Source organism: Melozone crissalis, unplaced genomic scaffold (assembly GCF_028551555.1).
Source record: "Melozone crissalis strain CALT ecotype California unplaced genomic scaffold, PUWL_Pcris_2 ptg000004l_1, whole genome shotgun sequence".
Taxonomy (NCBI): Eukaryota; Metazoa; Chordata; class Aves; order Passeriformes; family Passerellidae; genus Melozone; species Melozone crissalis.
The window spans coordinates 32,954,952-32,968,064 of NW_026535782.1; the positions used below are offsets into that span (position 1 = coordinate 32,954,952).

The 13,113-nt window shown below is 36.4% G+C and overlaps 1 protein-coding gene across 3 annotated transcripts in view; it reads left to right on the forward strand.

The window, feature by feature from the left end:
* The first annotated feature begins 878 nt into the window (after positions 1-878).
* Positions 879-13,113, forward strand: part of LRRIQ1 (leucine rich repeats and IQ motif containing 1) — a 114,210-nt gene continuing 101,975 nt past the window's right edge. For all 3 annotated transcript variants that reach the window (XM_054278999.1, XM_054278981.1, XM_054278990.1), the window contains exons 1-10: positions 879-926; positions 1,424-1,592; positions 2,712-2,823; positions 3,776-3,846; positions 5,044-5,146; positions 5,861-6,066; positions 6,800-6,874; positions 7,049-8,245; positions 9,031-9,183; positions 10,334-10,484. In XM_054278999.1, the coding sequence (XP_054134974.1) occupies positions 1,458-1,592; positions 2,712-2,823; positions 3,776-3,846; positions 5,044-5,146; positions 5,861-6,066; positions 6,800-6,874; positions 7,049-8,245; positions 9,031-9,183; positions 10,334-10,484 (2,203 nt within the window). In that variant the 5' untranslated portion in view covers positions 879-926; positions 1,424-1,457. The remainder of the gene's footprint in view (positions 927-1,423; positions 1,593-2,711; positions 2,824-3,775; positions 3,847-5,043; positions 5,147-5,860; positions 6,067-6,799; positions 6,875-7,048; positions 8,246-9,030; positions 9,184-10,333; positions 10,485-13,113) is intronic.

Consider the following 13,113-nt stretch of genomic DNA (forward strand, 5'->3'; position numbering starts at 1 on the left):
CTGTGAACACCGTCATAGATGGGGCAATGAGCAACCTGGTCTAGCGGAAGTTGTCCCTGCCCATGGCAGGTCATTTGGAAAAAATTATGTCAAAAGTTCCGACTAACCCAAATCATTCTATGATTATGAATTAGTATTTACCTTTCTCTCACACTTTTTTTTTTTTTTAATTCCTACTATTTGCTCCCTACCTGTAGCCCTGGCAGGCCCATGCTGAGGCAAAGGTTCCCCTGCACCTGTGAGGCCGTGCCAGGCTGGCCATGCCACAGTCCTGTGCCCCATGGTGGCCCCGGTGCCAGCCAGCCCTTCTGAGCCATGCCCCAGCCCCAACATGGGAAGACAGAAGGGATGCCTGGTGTGTTTTCATAAACCACCTTTACTGTGGCTTTAGTATGCTTTTATTTATATTTTTTCCTGCTTAATTGCCTCTTGCAATTTATTGTGAACACTAAATTCCAGTCTATGACTTCAAAAAAACCCCAAGCACAAACTGAAAACAAAAGCAAAATAAAAATACCATCAAAAAACCAACAACAGTAACAACGAATCCCAAAAACAAACAAACAACCCCCAAAATCCAATATTAAAGAAAAAAAAAAAAAAAACAACAACCAAAAACCAAAACCACGAACAAGGTGCTGCGGGGTTCTTCGCCCTACGCTGGGGGGCGCTGCCTAACGCCCCCAGAACGCGAAACGGCAGCTCCTGGCGAAGTCTGGCTCCTCTCGCTGCCCGTCCGAGCCGCTGTTTCCCGTTGCCGTGGTGACGCTCCCGCGGTAGCAGCGCGGCGCGGAGCTCTCGTCCTCCTCGTGGAGCTCCCCACCGTCCGCTGCTGGCGGATGCGGAATTTCTGGGCGGAGGGGCGGCCGGTCTCCAGAGGCGGCCAGAAAGGCGGAGGCTCCGTGAGGAGCTTGGCCGAACGACAGGTGAGTGGGTACATGAAGTAGACGGGGGGGACCGGAGGACTGCGGGCGCTCTGAGCGCTGAACTACAACTCCCAGCATGCAAAGGGGCGGAGCTGCTGGCCTCTGAGGAAGCGGCGGTGGGCGGTGCTGCCCTCCGGGCGCGGTGCCTTTCGGGAGATGTAGTTTTCTCTCAGCCGCTGTCTGGTGTTCGGTTTCCCGGCAGGAATGCGCTCCGTGTGCCCGGTGTCCCGCTGCAGGAGCCGAGCTCGCTGCCGTTCCCCTCATTGCAGGGGGCAACGAGTTGCGAAAGGAGGGAGGAGGGCCGGTTCCCCCTGCTTGCATCCATCCACAAGTTTTTACCTCTATGGGTTACATAATTTCTCACCATTTCTCTCCCATCATCTCTCATAATTTCTGTGTATCATTAAAACTTTCTATATTCTTAGCCTTATTTTGAGGACTCTGTTTATTTTGGTTCATACTGTATTTGAAAGATATTACTTTTTTTTTTTGTGTAGCTTTCAAAACAGATAAGACCCTGTGGGAAGTAGAATGTCGGAGGATATTGAAGGAATTGAAAGAGAAGTGGAAATTGAATTAGGCAGAATCAGTGTTTCCTCGTTTGGAACAGATGATCCCGAGCCTGACACAGAGGGATCAGAGGAAGCCTTGAGTGACAGTGAGCCAGTAAGTATTTAGTGAGGGTTCAGTGGGCTAAAACTGCTCCCTTGGATGAGTGAGCATCTCCCCAACACACCCAGCCTGAGGCTGTGATCTAAACAGTAGTCTCGGTAGTATTGCTTCATGAAAAATGTAGCAGGACAATAAGAGAGGTGGATATCAGCATTCTGCTTGAGAAGATCACACCTGGAGATTTTGTTTTAGAGTCCTCTGAAGCTGGAGGATTTGATGAGGCAGATTAAATCTGGATGAATATGATTCTTCACTGCAATCTGTATTTTAATCTCACAAGAGACTGGTTTAGGAGGTTCCTTCTAAGGTTTTCAGATACTAAGTGCATATAAATAGGTTCTTCAAGTCCTCTTTCTTGGATGACTTCTTTTTTTTTGGGAAGTGGCTTTCCTCTGAATTAAAATAAGTTATTTGGATTTTAATCTTGCAGATTCGTAGAGCATAGGGATTTGTTTGTAGGATATTAGGATGGATAATATTGATCATAAATCATGTTTCACATGATGTAGACAAAGGCATCAGTGATAAGTGTGTAAGCACTCACATACTGAACATCAGCAATATCTACCACAATTTGCACATCTGAGTGAAGGCAGACCATTTTCCCAAAATATTGACATTAAAGGCAGTCTTTTGAATAGAAAGTTTCTATGTAATAAAGAATACTGAAGCATTGGTTCTACGTGCATACTTTAAACATAAGTAAATTTAAAGTTTATTTATCCTGAAAAGAAAAAGATCCTGTACTTCACAGGTATTTGCTAATTTTTATCTTATCCTCCTTCTTTAATTTCTTGGTCCAACACAGTTTTAAACACAATAATTTATTGAAATGTGCTTCTGGAGAGAGTGCAAGATACAATACTAAAATTTAAATACATTAGAATGTAATTAAAATTGGAATTATGAATTGTTCAGTGGGTGGTAAGAAAATGAGAAGAGTATAGGAATTTGGAAACATTTTGGTGGAAATTGCTGCTAAATCTCCATCAACATCAATGCTTTATAGGTGAAGCCAAAACAAGTCTTTATTGTCTTATTTCAAGTATTTACCTCTTTTCAAGCCTGTGAGACAAAAATGTAGAACAAATGTCAAAGGTTGTGTTTTTCTAGGTTTCAGGCAACCTACCAGAATCAGTTCTTGCCTATTTGAACTTTATCAAGAGCAGCAATCAAGATGCTGAGAAGTTTATACTGCAGGACTTAGGGGATGAGCAAAGCAGAAGTAAGCATTAATCACAGTTAAAATGTTTGTACACCTCATATTGCCAGTGGACATTAGACTAACAAGCATCCATAAAATAATGCAAACTTTTAAGTAGAACAAGCAGTGAAACCTATTCCATCAGCTTCTGAATGCATGATGAAAATCTCTAGGAATAAAGCCATGCAGTGCTATCTTCTTGAATTAACATCTGAGCAGAAATTAAACTTTTTAAAAAACTTGTTTAATGTTAAAGAAGGCAAGTTGCAAGGTTAATCTCTGAGACAGAGCCCAGGCCAGACTCTTCATGAAAGTGTAAAATGAAGTCAGTGGGAGCTGAAATGCAGGGTTCAGATACAATTGACTCCCACAGGATATGTTTAAAGTCTACCTTGAGATGCCCAAGCTTGCATTGGATGAAATGACCATTAATTGGCAAAAAATATATTGCTGTCAGCTGTGAAACCAAGCTGTGACTGAAACCAAGCTCTCAGTTTATGTGTCACTGTCTGTTCCATTAGTGCAATAGGCTTGGTGACCAGAAGTTCAACATTGACTACAAATTTTGAAATCTGAGGAACATCTCTATTTATTCTTTTTTTATAATGCAATCTTACTCTTTTTAATTGTTCTTTGTCAGCTTTTGACCTATCTGATACAAGTGCTGCTGTATTTTTCTGCACAGAAGATGTTCTGCTGTGTTTTCATGATGTGGAATTTTCTTTCATATTTGCTATCACTGTATTCTCACAGTATCGTTGTGTCTGTTTCTGTTACACACATTTCCTGCTTTTAATGCAGATAAATGATTCCCATACATATTTAAGTACAACTGGGGGAGAAGGAAAGGAAAAAAAACCCACTTTCTTTTAGTTTAAACATAGTGAGTAGATAAACAGTGTAGACCAAAACTGAGCATTTGTAAGGGATTTTCTCTCTGTGGACTAAATTTTTTTTTTATTTTTTTCTTTAGATTACATTTATGAAGTAGTTTCTTGCCATCCTTCTGAATTGAAGGAAGATAAAAAACAATTTAATGAAAAGGTATTTTTAACTTATACACTACTTATAGGGAATAAAATTCTGTTAAATAGTCTAGATAACTTGCCTTAGTGGCCTGCTAAGGAGATCTATAAATGTGTCAGGTTTTTTTTCTGTAAGATTATCCATAAGGTACTAAGATGAGTTTCTATATACAATTCTTTAGAATTAGGACATCAACTGTAATACACCATGTCTATAAGCTTTCAGATTTGAATTAAATTATCTGAAATATTGAGCATGAAAATAAAAAAATAAACAAAACTGAATAGTCTTTTATTGATAGTTATTTGGAGAATATTTTCTTAATATTATGATAGCACTTTTAAGCTTCTCTAATCTTATTTTTTATGATGATCAGAAAGATGTGCTACTATTAACCTTGCTCCTAATATATTCCATTGTTTTGTAGAAAATATAAACATAGCAATCTCTGTACCTTTCAAAGACAATTCAAGAGTTATGAACATGAGTGCTTCTATATTTTCATAGGATTTGACTGAATAACTCACTGAAGTTTTCTTAGAAAAATATAAAACTGTATTTAATTTATTCACTTTTAATTTGCTGCCTGGCTTTTATTAGTGAGCACTCTTGCAAACATGATTTTTTGTTCTCAGAAGACTATTGTTTAAAACAGCACAATTACTTCATGTGACTTCAGCTGCATTACAAATATTAATATAGGCCCAAAGCATGTGATGAACAGATGATAAATGAGCAGGAATAGATTACTTGCCAGTAAAGAACAATGAAATAAATATAGCAATCCTTCTGCCCATAGTATTATTTTGAAATAGTCTTCTTAAAAATTTGCTCTGTAACTAGTTCTTCCCCAGTGTGCATAACAGTATTCATGCATATTTCTTGGTTTCCCAGAAAGTAAAATAAATCTCAAATGCAAGACATTCATTTTTCCAAATCAAAATATTAAATATATTTTAGAAACATATAGAAATATTATGTAATTTGATAACTACTACAATATTTGTTACTCTAGGAAATAATATTTTGACTGATGTGTTAGCATTATTCAATGTGTAAGGATTCCAGTCAGTAGTAAGTTTTACCTTGTTGTACAACAAGGTAAAACTTACTACTGACTGGAATCCTTACACATCCTTATTCTGGAAGATTTTTATTATGTTCTGCTTTTAAATTTTTTTCTTGTTTTTTAATAAAAATTTTAAACTATATTAGATACCACTTGAAGTTGAAAATAAAGACTTGCAGCTTGCTACAACACCTGATTATAGTCAGTCCATCAGTGATGAAGCAGTCCCTGATGACCACTTACTTACAGGTAAGCAAGCACATTATTAATTTGGTTGGGTTGATCTTTAACATATCACTGTTTCCTGCTTTTCTGTTGTCATAAGTGTCATAGCAGTTTTAAAAGCATTTCACATTGCAGTATACAGCAGGGCTTGATACTTGATGGATTTGACATAAACAAACACTTTTGCCTTCATCTCATTTCAAGGTCACAAAATCACCATAGAAATTAGTGTCAAAAAATATCACTCAAAAATGAAAGGTGCTCAGAGGCACTAAGCAGGTTCTGTGGCTTTGGCCACAGATTTTTGTTGTTGTTTTGGTTTTTGGATTTTGGTGGGGTTTTTTTGGTTTTTTTTTTTTTGTGGTCACATTGGCTGAGAATGTTCCTTTGCCATGGCCTTTGGATGAGTTGTGCTGCAGCATATCAGTGCTAAAGCACTAAAAGCCACAGGAGACATCCTCTGCAATCCTGAATTGTACATTTTTAGAATAAGCATAGTAGTTGCAGAGTCAGTAAGTGTGGAACTTACTGAATAATAATAAGACATCTCTGATGGAAAGGACTTGTACTGCAGTTCTGATTTCCTATATATATTATATAATACATATAGGAAATCAGATATATTTTGCTGGCTATATAATCATAGGATCTTTTTCTTGTCAAATACCTTAAGACTGTTTAATGTTCCCCAGTGCTTATTAGGAAATTAAATAAAATGTTTTCTTGGTTGATTAATAGCTGATCTTGAAATGAGAATAAGTCTTGCCCATTGTGAAATAGAAGAACAGTGTAGACGAGCACTTGAGCTTGAAGATGAGAAGATGAAAAAGTGGAAAGCTGAGAGAGAATCACGGGAAAAACAGAATGAAGAGGAACATGCAAGAAGGGTGAAGCATCTGGAGCAATTTGAGGCTGAAAGAATAAAGTTAGATCTTCTTCATAAGGTAATGAATGATATTAAGCCAATCTGTTCCAGTCTAGACTATCTGAATTCTGGCTCTAATGTGAAAAAGGGGCTACTATCTCAAACTGCATCACTGTCCTAAACCCTATCTACTTGTGCTGCAAGTGAGTCATTAAATGCATTTAAGAGCAGTCCATTGGCTTTTATGTGCTTACTGTTTTAATCAATAGTGAAAGAATTTACTATGCTACATTTTAAATTATTCCTTAAGCTTTGCCCTTACAAAGCTTTAATATTATGAAATCAGCCAAAGTACTGGAAATGAGAGTTGTGCTGAAATTAATCACAAATGAAAAATGGTCACTGTGCCCTAATAGAAAGTACTTAGCTAGTTTGGACCTCCCACCCAAATTTCACATTTCGATGTTAAAATCTTAATGGAAGTAATCAGAACCAAAATTATTCAGTTCAGCAATGCTGGTACTGTTCTTCACTAGGTAAAGATCTTGGAGAGGAAACTGGCAGCTGTTTGGGTCAGTACCTAGATGCTGACTTTCTGAAGGTATGCATCTCTCAGTGCTTGACCAAATCTGCATTACTGATGCAAGTGTCCTGTTGTTTCTTTTGATCCACACATGGCTCAGTTTCTCATTTAAATTCAGGCATTCACAAAATTGGATTGTTGGAAAGTCAAGAAGATGGGTGAGATTGGAGAGTGTTTTGTGTCATTCTGGGTTTTGTACAGTATTCATTTAAGCTAATTTGTTTTGCAGAAACGCCAGGCTGCAATAGAAGATGAGTTACAAAAAGGGGAGGAAGCTTGGAGAGACAAAATGAGGCGACATGAGGTAAGGTTGTACAGTGAGCTTTTGTCAAATGACTGTGAGGTTACTGTTAAATATTTGAGAATAAGTGTTATCATGGAGTGCTTAATATGCTAGATTCTGTTTGTGAATGATAAATATGTGCCAATACCTGTCCCATTTTAAAAGTGCAAATCTATCCTAATTATTTTGGCCTAGGAATTGATCATGAAGATACAGTTGCAAATGGAGGAGGAAAGAAAGGCCTTGGAAGAACAGAAAGCAAAAGAAAGACAACTGGCTGAACAACAGAATATAGCAGCTATGAAAATCCAAGCTAGATTTAGAGCGTTTTTAGTCCGTAAAAAATATGCTCCCATTTTAAAACAATGGAAATATGAAATGAGAAAGAAGCAGAAAATACTAGAGGAAATAGAGCAAGAAATGAAAGAAAGAGAGGAAAAACTTAACGGGCAAATGCAAGAAAACAGGTTAAAGAGAGAAGAGAAAAGAAAGAGGCAAGAAGAACTTGAAAGAAAACAATATTTGAAACAGGTGAGGAGGCATGAGGAATATGAGAAAAAGAAAGAAAGCCTGAGATTGGAAAGAGAAAAACAAGTGCAAATAAGAAAAGAAGAACAAAGAAAATTAGAACAAAAAAGAGCAGAAGTTGTGATGTGTGAAAATGTAGAAAATAACATAGACATAAAAAAGGATAATAATACAGAAAATATGAAAATAATTAGAGAAGAGAAGGAGAAACTAAATAAACAAGTAGAGGAACCAAAAGAAAAGCGTGCTGAAATGATGGATGAAACAAAAAATTGGATGATTCCAGCAGAAAGAAATTTGACACCAAGCGTGCTAGGCTCTGAGAAGGAACACCCTTCTCAAGTGAATAATGAGAACTTATACATTAATTCAGTAACACAAGTAGAAGAAAATTACTCACAAACAAGTTATCTTGATAAAGTTTCAAATGGCCATATTTCAAAGGATGAATCTCTTAACTTTGGTGCTAATGTCATGGCAGAAACTAAGGCAAACTGCATATGCAGCAGCCCTCCAAATGTCCAGCCAAATGCAAATAACAGAGAAAATAAAGATCGATTTTCTCATGAAACTATGAAGAAAACTTTATTTCTGATGGAAAATGCTATTGAAGAAGTCAGAGACACCTGGGACAGTAGTCAAGATGTGGCAGATTCTTCTAGTAAAGTAACTTTTCCTGATGATATTGAAAAGAAGAGACTAAACTGGATGAACAGGTGCAAATCTTGGTCTAAAATATATGAAGAAAACCAAAAAAAGCAAACAACTATAAGAAAACGACTAAGGAAAAGTTCATTCAGCAAGATGCCTCCACTAAGTACAGACAAGATAATTCACAGTGGCCCTTGGAGTACTTTGCAACAGGTAACTGGTAATATGAAAGTTTGAGAATGAAATGGGAGACATACTTCCACTTCTTTTCTTATCTTCTCTTTTGGTATGTTGGCAGAATGCTTTATTGTTGAGCAGGAAATAGACATTGTGACAGCTCCTGTGCCCAGGTGCAGAGTAAGTGCAATGACAATGACTTTTAAATTCCAGTGAGTGCTGTGGAACAGACTGATATGGCATTAGTCTTCAGATGATTGATAATATTACCCCTTTAAAAGGCAAGATCTCTTACATTCTGCTAAATTAACAAAGTTTTGCCTTTGTGTAAAGGCCCACATTTCAGTTCCTGTTCCCTTCAGAGTTTTAAGAGCAATAGTCTCTTCTAGAAACAAGATTTTACTGATCAGCTTATAGATAGTGTTTTGCCATAAAGGACATCTCCTGGTTCCCAGGACTTACTTTTCTTACCCCTTATTAACTTTTTGCGTGCTTGCTCTGTGCTCTCATCTTGATTTCCATTCTGAGATGGCCTTTACACACTTCTAGTCTGAATAATTTTTGTCTGTTCTACACTCATGATTTATGATACTGTGACTATTGTTTTCATGCTTGCCTCTCCCATTGGACAGATCAAACCTATCATTGCTACTCTTTTCTATATGAAAAGATTAACATAAGTTGCTTGCATTTTATAAAGCGTTAGTGGTTTGTAATTTTGTTTTCTTTTTCATCCTAAAGAAAATTACCATAATATGATGTTGTGCAACGAATATTCAATATACAAAACATTATTTTTATTTATCAATAAATGCATGTAGGTCACAATGCTTACACTCGAAGATTTGCCAGCTTGTAGCCTCTCAACCTTATCTGAGTGTTCAAACCTTCAAGTTTTGACTCTGAGGCGCTGTGGACTGGTTGCACTGGAAGGACTAAGTAGCTGCAAAGATCTGAAGTATATCAATGTGGAGGTACCAAGCATATTTGATTCTTTGTTATAACATGGGGAGAACTGCCAGTTTTGCTCCTTAGTTGATTGTTCAGTAGTCCAACTGAATATGTAGCTTTTAACCTTAAGAGCATAGGTATAGCAACAAAATACTCCCAAATGTGAACAAAATTATACAAGCAGATTCACAGTGCAAATAATTCAACCTATACTAAGAAAATAGCAGGCTATGCTTAGCATTGGCATAGATCTTTGTTTCCTCAGTCTCTGATTGATGAGTGGGCAGATGCGGCTCACCATAGCATGTGCTCAGCTTGAGCAAGAATAGGGAGAAGGAAGAATCCTTTGCAACATACACCTTGAATATTAATTAAAATTAGTAACATATATGCTCAAGGAATAGTACGTATAGTGAGTTATACCGGAGGCCTAATGTTAGATGTTCACTCCTGTGCAGTGCTTTACATGCCTTGTTTAATGACTAAAGAGAACTTTTTCTCTGTAATGCATCTTTGTTCAAGAACTTGGCAGTTTACATGAAACAGCTTTGTTCATATTTTTAATTTCATGTGTTTAACAATGCCATTTTCCAGATGAAAAGACCAAGCACAGCAAATAGTGAAAGAAAAATCTGAGGAAGCCTTATTAAAATGGCCTGGGGAAGGGGATGTTTAAAAAGCAGGATCCCTTGGAGGAATAATATTAGCTTAGAACAGTGTTAATGTTTGTGACCAAAGTACCTCTAAATGCAGACTTTTGCTATTAGTAAATAGGATTTCAGCAAAATTACATTTGTCTTCATTAGCATCTGGTAAATATGATGTTTCTGTGCAGTTTTTAGTTCATTCTCTGAGGGTTTCGGGAGGTAGGAAATTGTGTATGGAAAAATTGTGTATGCTCTGTTCTTAACTTCTTTTTTGTGCTCTTTTTGTTTCAACTTTGGGGATTTTCAGAGCCAGAATGAAGTTCAAGATACCTTCTTGTTCTGTTTCAGCAAAAGTTCATTTCTAGGACTCATCTTTTTTTTTTCTCCAATGGAAAAATTAAGATGCCCTTACTCCTAGCTAACAGTTTAGGATAAAAATAAGCAATAAAGGCAATATACTATATTTTACTCAGTTCTCTACTTCACTTCAGATACTGTTTAATATTCTCATTTTCTTTTATTGCAGGACAACAACATTCAGGTAATTGACTGTGCAAATCTGGAAAATCTCTGTATTCTCATTCTGAATAAGAACCGTCTTTCATCAGTTTGTGGCTTAGATGGATGCAAAAATCTCCAAAATCTTGAACTTTCCTACAATAGAATCACTCGAATTGGTAAGAAAATTATTCCAATTTGTATAACAATATTTATGAAGTTTATATTCAGAATTTTTCACCCCTTGAATTTAGAGCCAGTCAACTGCAGGTCTATATATATATAGGTCTATATATATATATATATATGACAATATAACTATTGTCAGCCAAAGAGAATTAAAATCTTTCTGAAAGGGCCACTAACATTGTCTGCACTGAGTCAGCTGGAATATGAGAGTAGGCTGTGTTCAGCTTATCTATAGACATAATGAAAGCAAAGCCTAGCTGTGCAACTGCAGGGAACTCCAGTGTGTTCCTGACTGACACACAGTAAGTAGTTATATAGAAATTGTGTTGCCTGTCTTGAGTCTGCTGGACAACAGAAAAATAATTAAAAACAATTATTAAGCTCATAGACTAAGCAAATTCACATAAGATTTGTAATTAAGTAGCTCCACTGTTAAATAACACTATGAACATGGATAATACTATTGTATTGTGTAATACAATAATAATACATTGTTCCATGATGAACAGCAAGGGTGTAGCAAACAGAAAATGGGAAAGCTTAAAAAAATCTGTATATGTAGAAACTTTGATGAAGATATAAATATTTTTGTTAATATGTGTAAATGTTAGTACTCATGAAGAAAATTTTTAATACCTGAGAATAAAAGTCCTGGGAAATCAATGTTTACTGTAAAAACGTATCAGTAGTCTAATGAAGAAAAATAAATAAAACGGTTAAAAGTTTCATCTGTATTTTTGTGGCAAATAGTGCTTGATAAGATTCTTATTCATATTGATCTTATTTGATAAAAATGTCTGCAAAATTACTGTAAGAATGGCATCATTTTAGTGGATGACACTTAAGGATGTGGCATCTGTGTGGAGTGTGGCAACATCATACAGGCCAAGTGGACTAAAATTCTCCAGTACTTTCTCTTTTGTGCAGTGTACTGCTACAATTACTGAGTCTCTAATGAATTGAAGTGGGTAAATAAATGTTCACAAAAGTCATCTTCAAATGTGAGTTTTTTTTCCTCTCCAGAATTGCTTTGAGGATTTTATGTTAAAACAGATGCATAATACAGGATGTATTTCATATTGAGTAGTTGCACAGAAAGCGTAGAAATGGATTTGTGAGTACAGATAGTTAGCATATCACTCCCATCTGTAAATCTTGCAGGATGTCCCTTAGCAATTCTGGAAGCTCCAGTACTGTGTAGTAAAGCTTATTTACGTTCGTAATATTTACGTTTTAATGACTTATTGCAAGAACTTTCTGGCATATTATAATTTCTCTTTTTATTCTTTTCTCCTGTCATTGAAATATAGTATCAATAGGGGAAAAATTAGAGTTTCCAAAAACCCCTTAAAATAGCAGTAAGAGAATTAGTCTCAATTAGGCTTTTTCCCTTAGGAATACATGATCACAAATTACGTAATTGTGACAGTAACACACCAAAGTTGAGTGCGTATGCTTGTATTTTGAGGATGAATGCTTTATTTAAAAATTTTCATGCACAAAAAGTAGCATTTTGACTCCAGTTTTCAAATAGGCTTCTGTAGGGTGTCTGTACTGCCATAGAGTGCTGGGTAAAACCCTGGCAGCTCGAGAAATAGCAATGCATAACTATGGATGGTCATAAATGCTGCTTTCAATATACACAGAGAGGAATTTCTTTTTCATCAGACACCTTTTTAATTTAGGTTTTGTTGTTTGAGGATTTTATTTTGGTTTTTTTTTCATTTTTATGTTCACTCTCAGCTTTCCCTCTGTTGTCAATTGTCTTTGTCACACGTAGAAGTGACTTCAGAACTGCATCAGTAGCTGAGTCCCTAGCTTGCAGACTTCAGCTGCACTTTGCAAAATGCTGAGAACTTCCATAAAGGTTCTCCTTGAATCTTGCTGAAACCATGTATTTGTCAACTGAATGCTTTTCCTATGGCTGCTATAACTTTTGTTTGTTGCACTGTATGTAAAACATACAATGTCTTCTGGAAATGTGCAGAAGACTTTCATGCTTATATTTGATTTTGCAAGTGGTCAGAAGAACCAGTAAAATACCATTTGTTTGTATTACATTATTCTCTCTTGTGTATTTTCTGTGATAATTCCAGAATATTCTGAATGACATTCAGGTGAGGAAGAGTAAAAAAAGGTGCTTTGTGCAGCATGCAAAGAAGGAAACTTCCAGATTCTGTTTTACCTTCTTGCCTTTTCTTATTGTGTGTGCAGTCTCTCTTCTTGGTCCCACTCCAGGCTCATAGAGTGCTTTTAAAGTTTCCAGTGCTGCTAAACTGAACTTAAACTAATTTAAGCTTAAGGATAACTTAAGCTGCTCTTTAGAGGAAGTCTTGGGAGCAAACACACGAAAACGCTAAAGTGTTTCTGAGACCACTAGATGGTGCTGATTCCTTTTTTATTTTCATCCAAGCACGAAAGAAAAACACAGATGCGGATCTTGCAGACCGGGTATTATGTCATGGACATGTTTGAAACTTTTCAGAATAATTAAAGATTTGTATATTTATTTGCTAAAGCACACTTTTGAAGCCACACTATAGGACATGTGTGTTATATTTAAGATGATACCACTTTAATGTCAGATAATTGCATTCTTTTCACTAAATGTTTTCCATT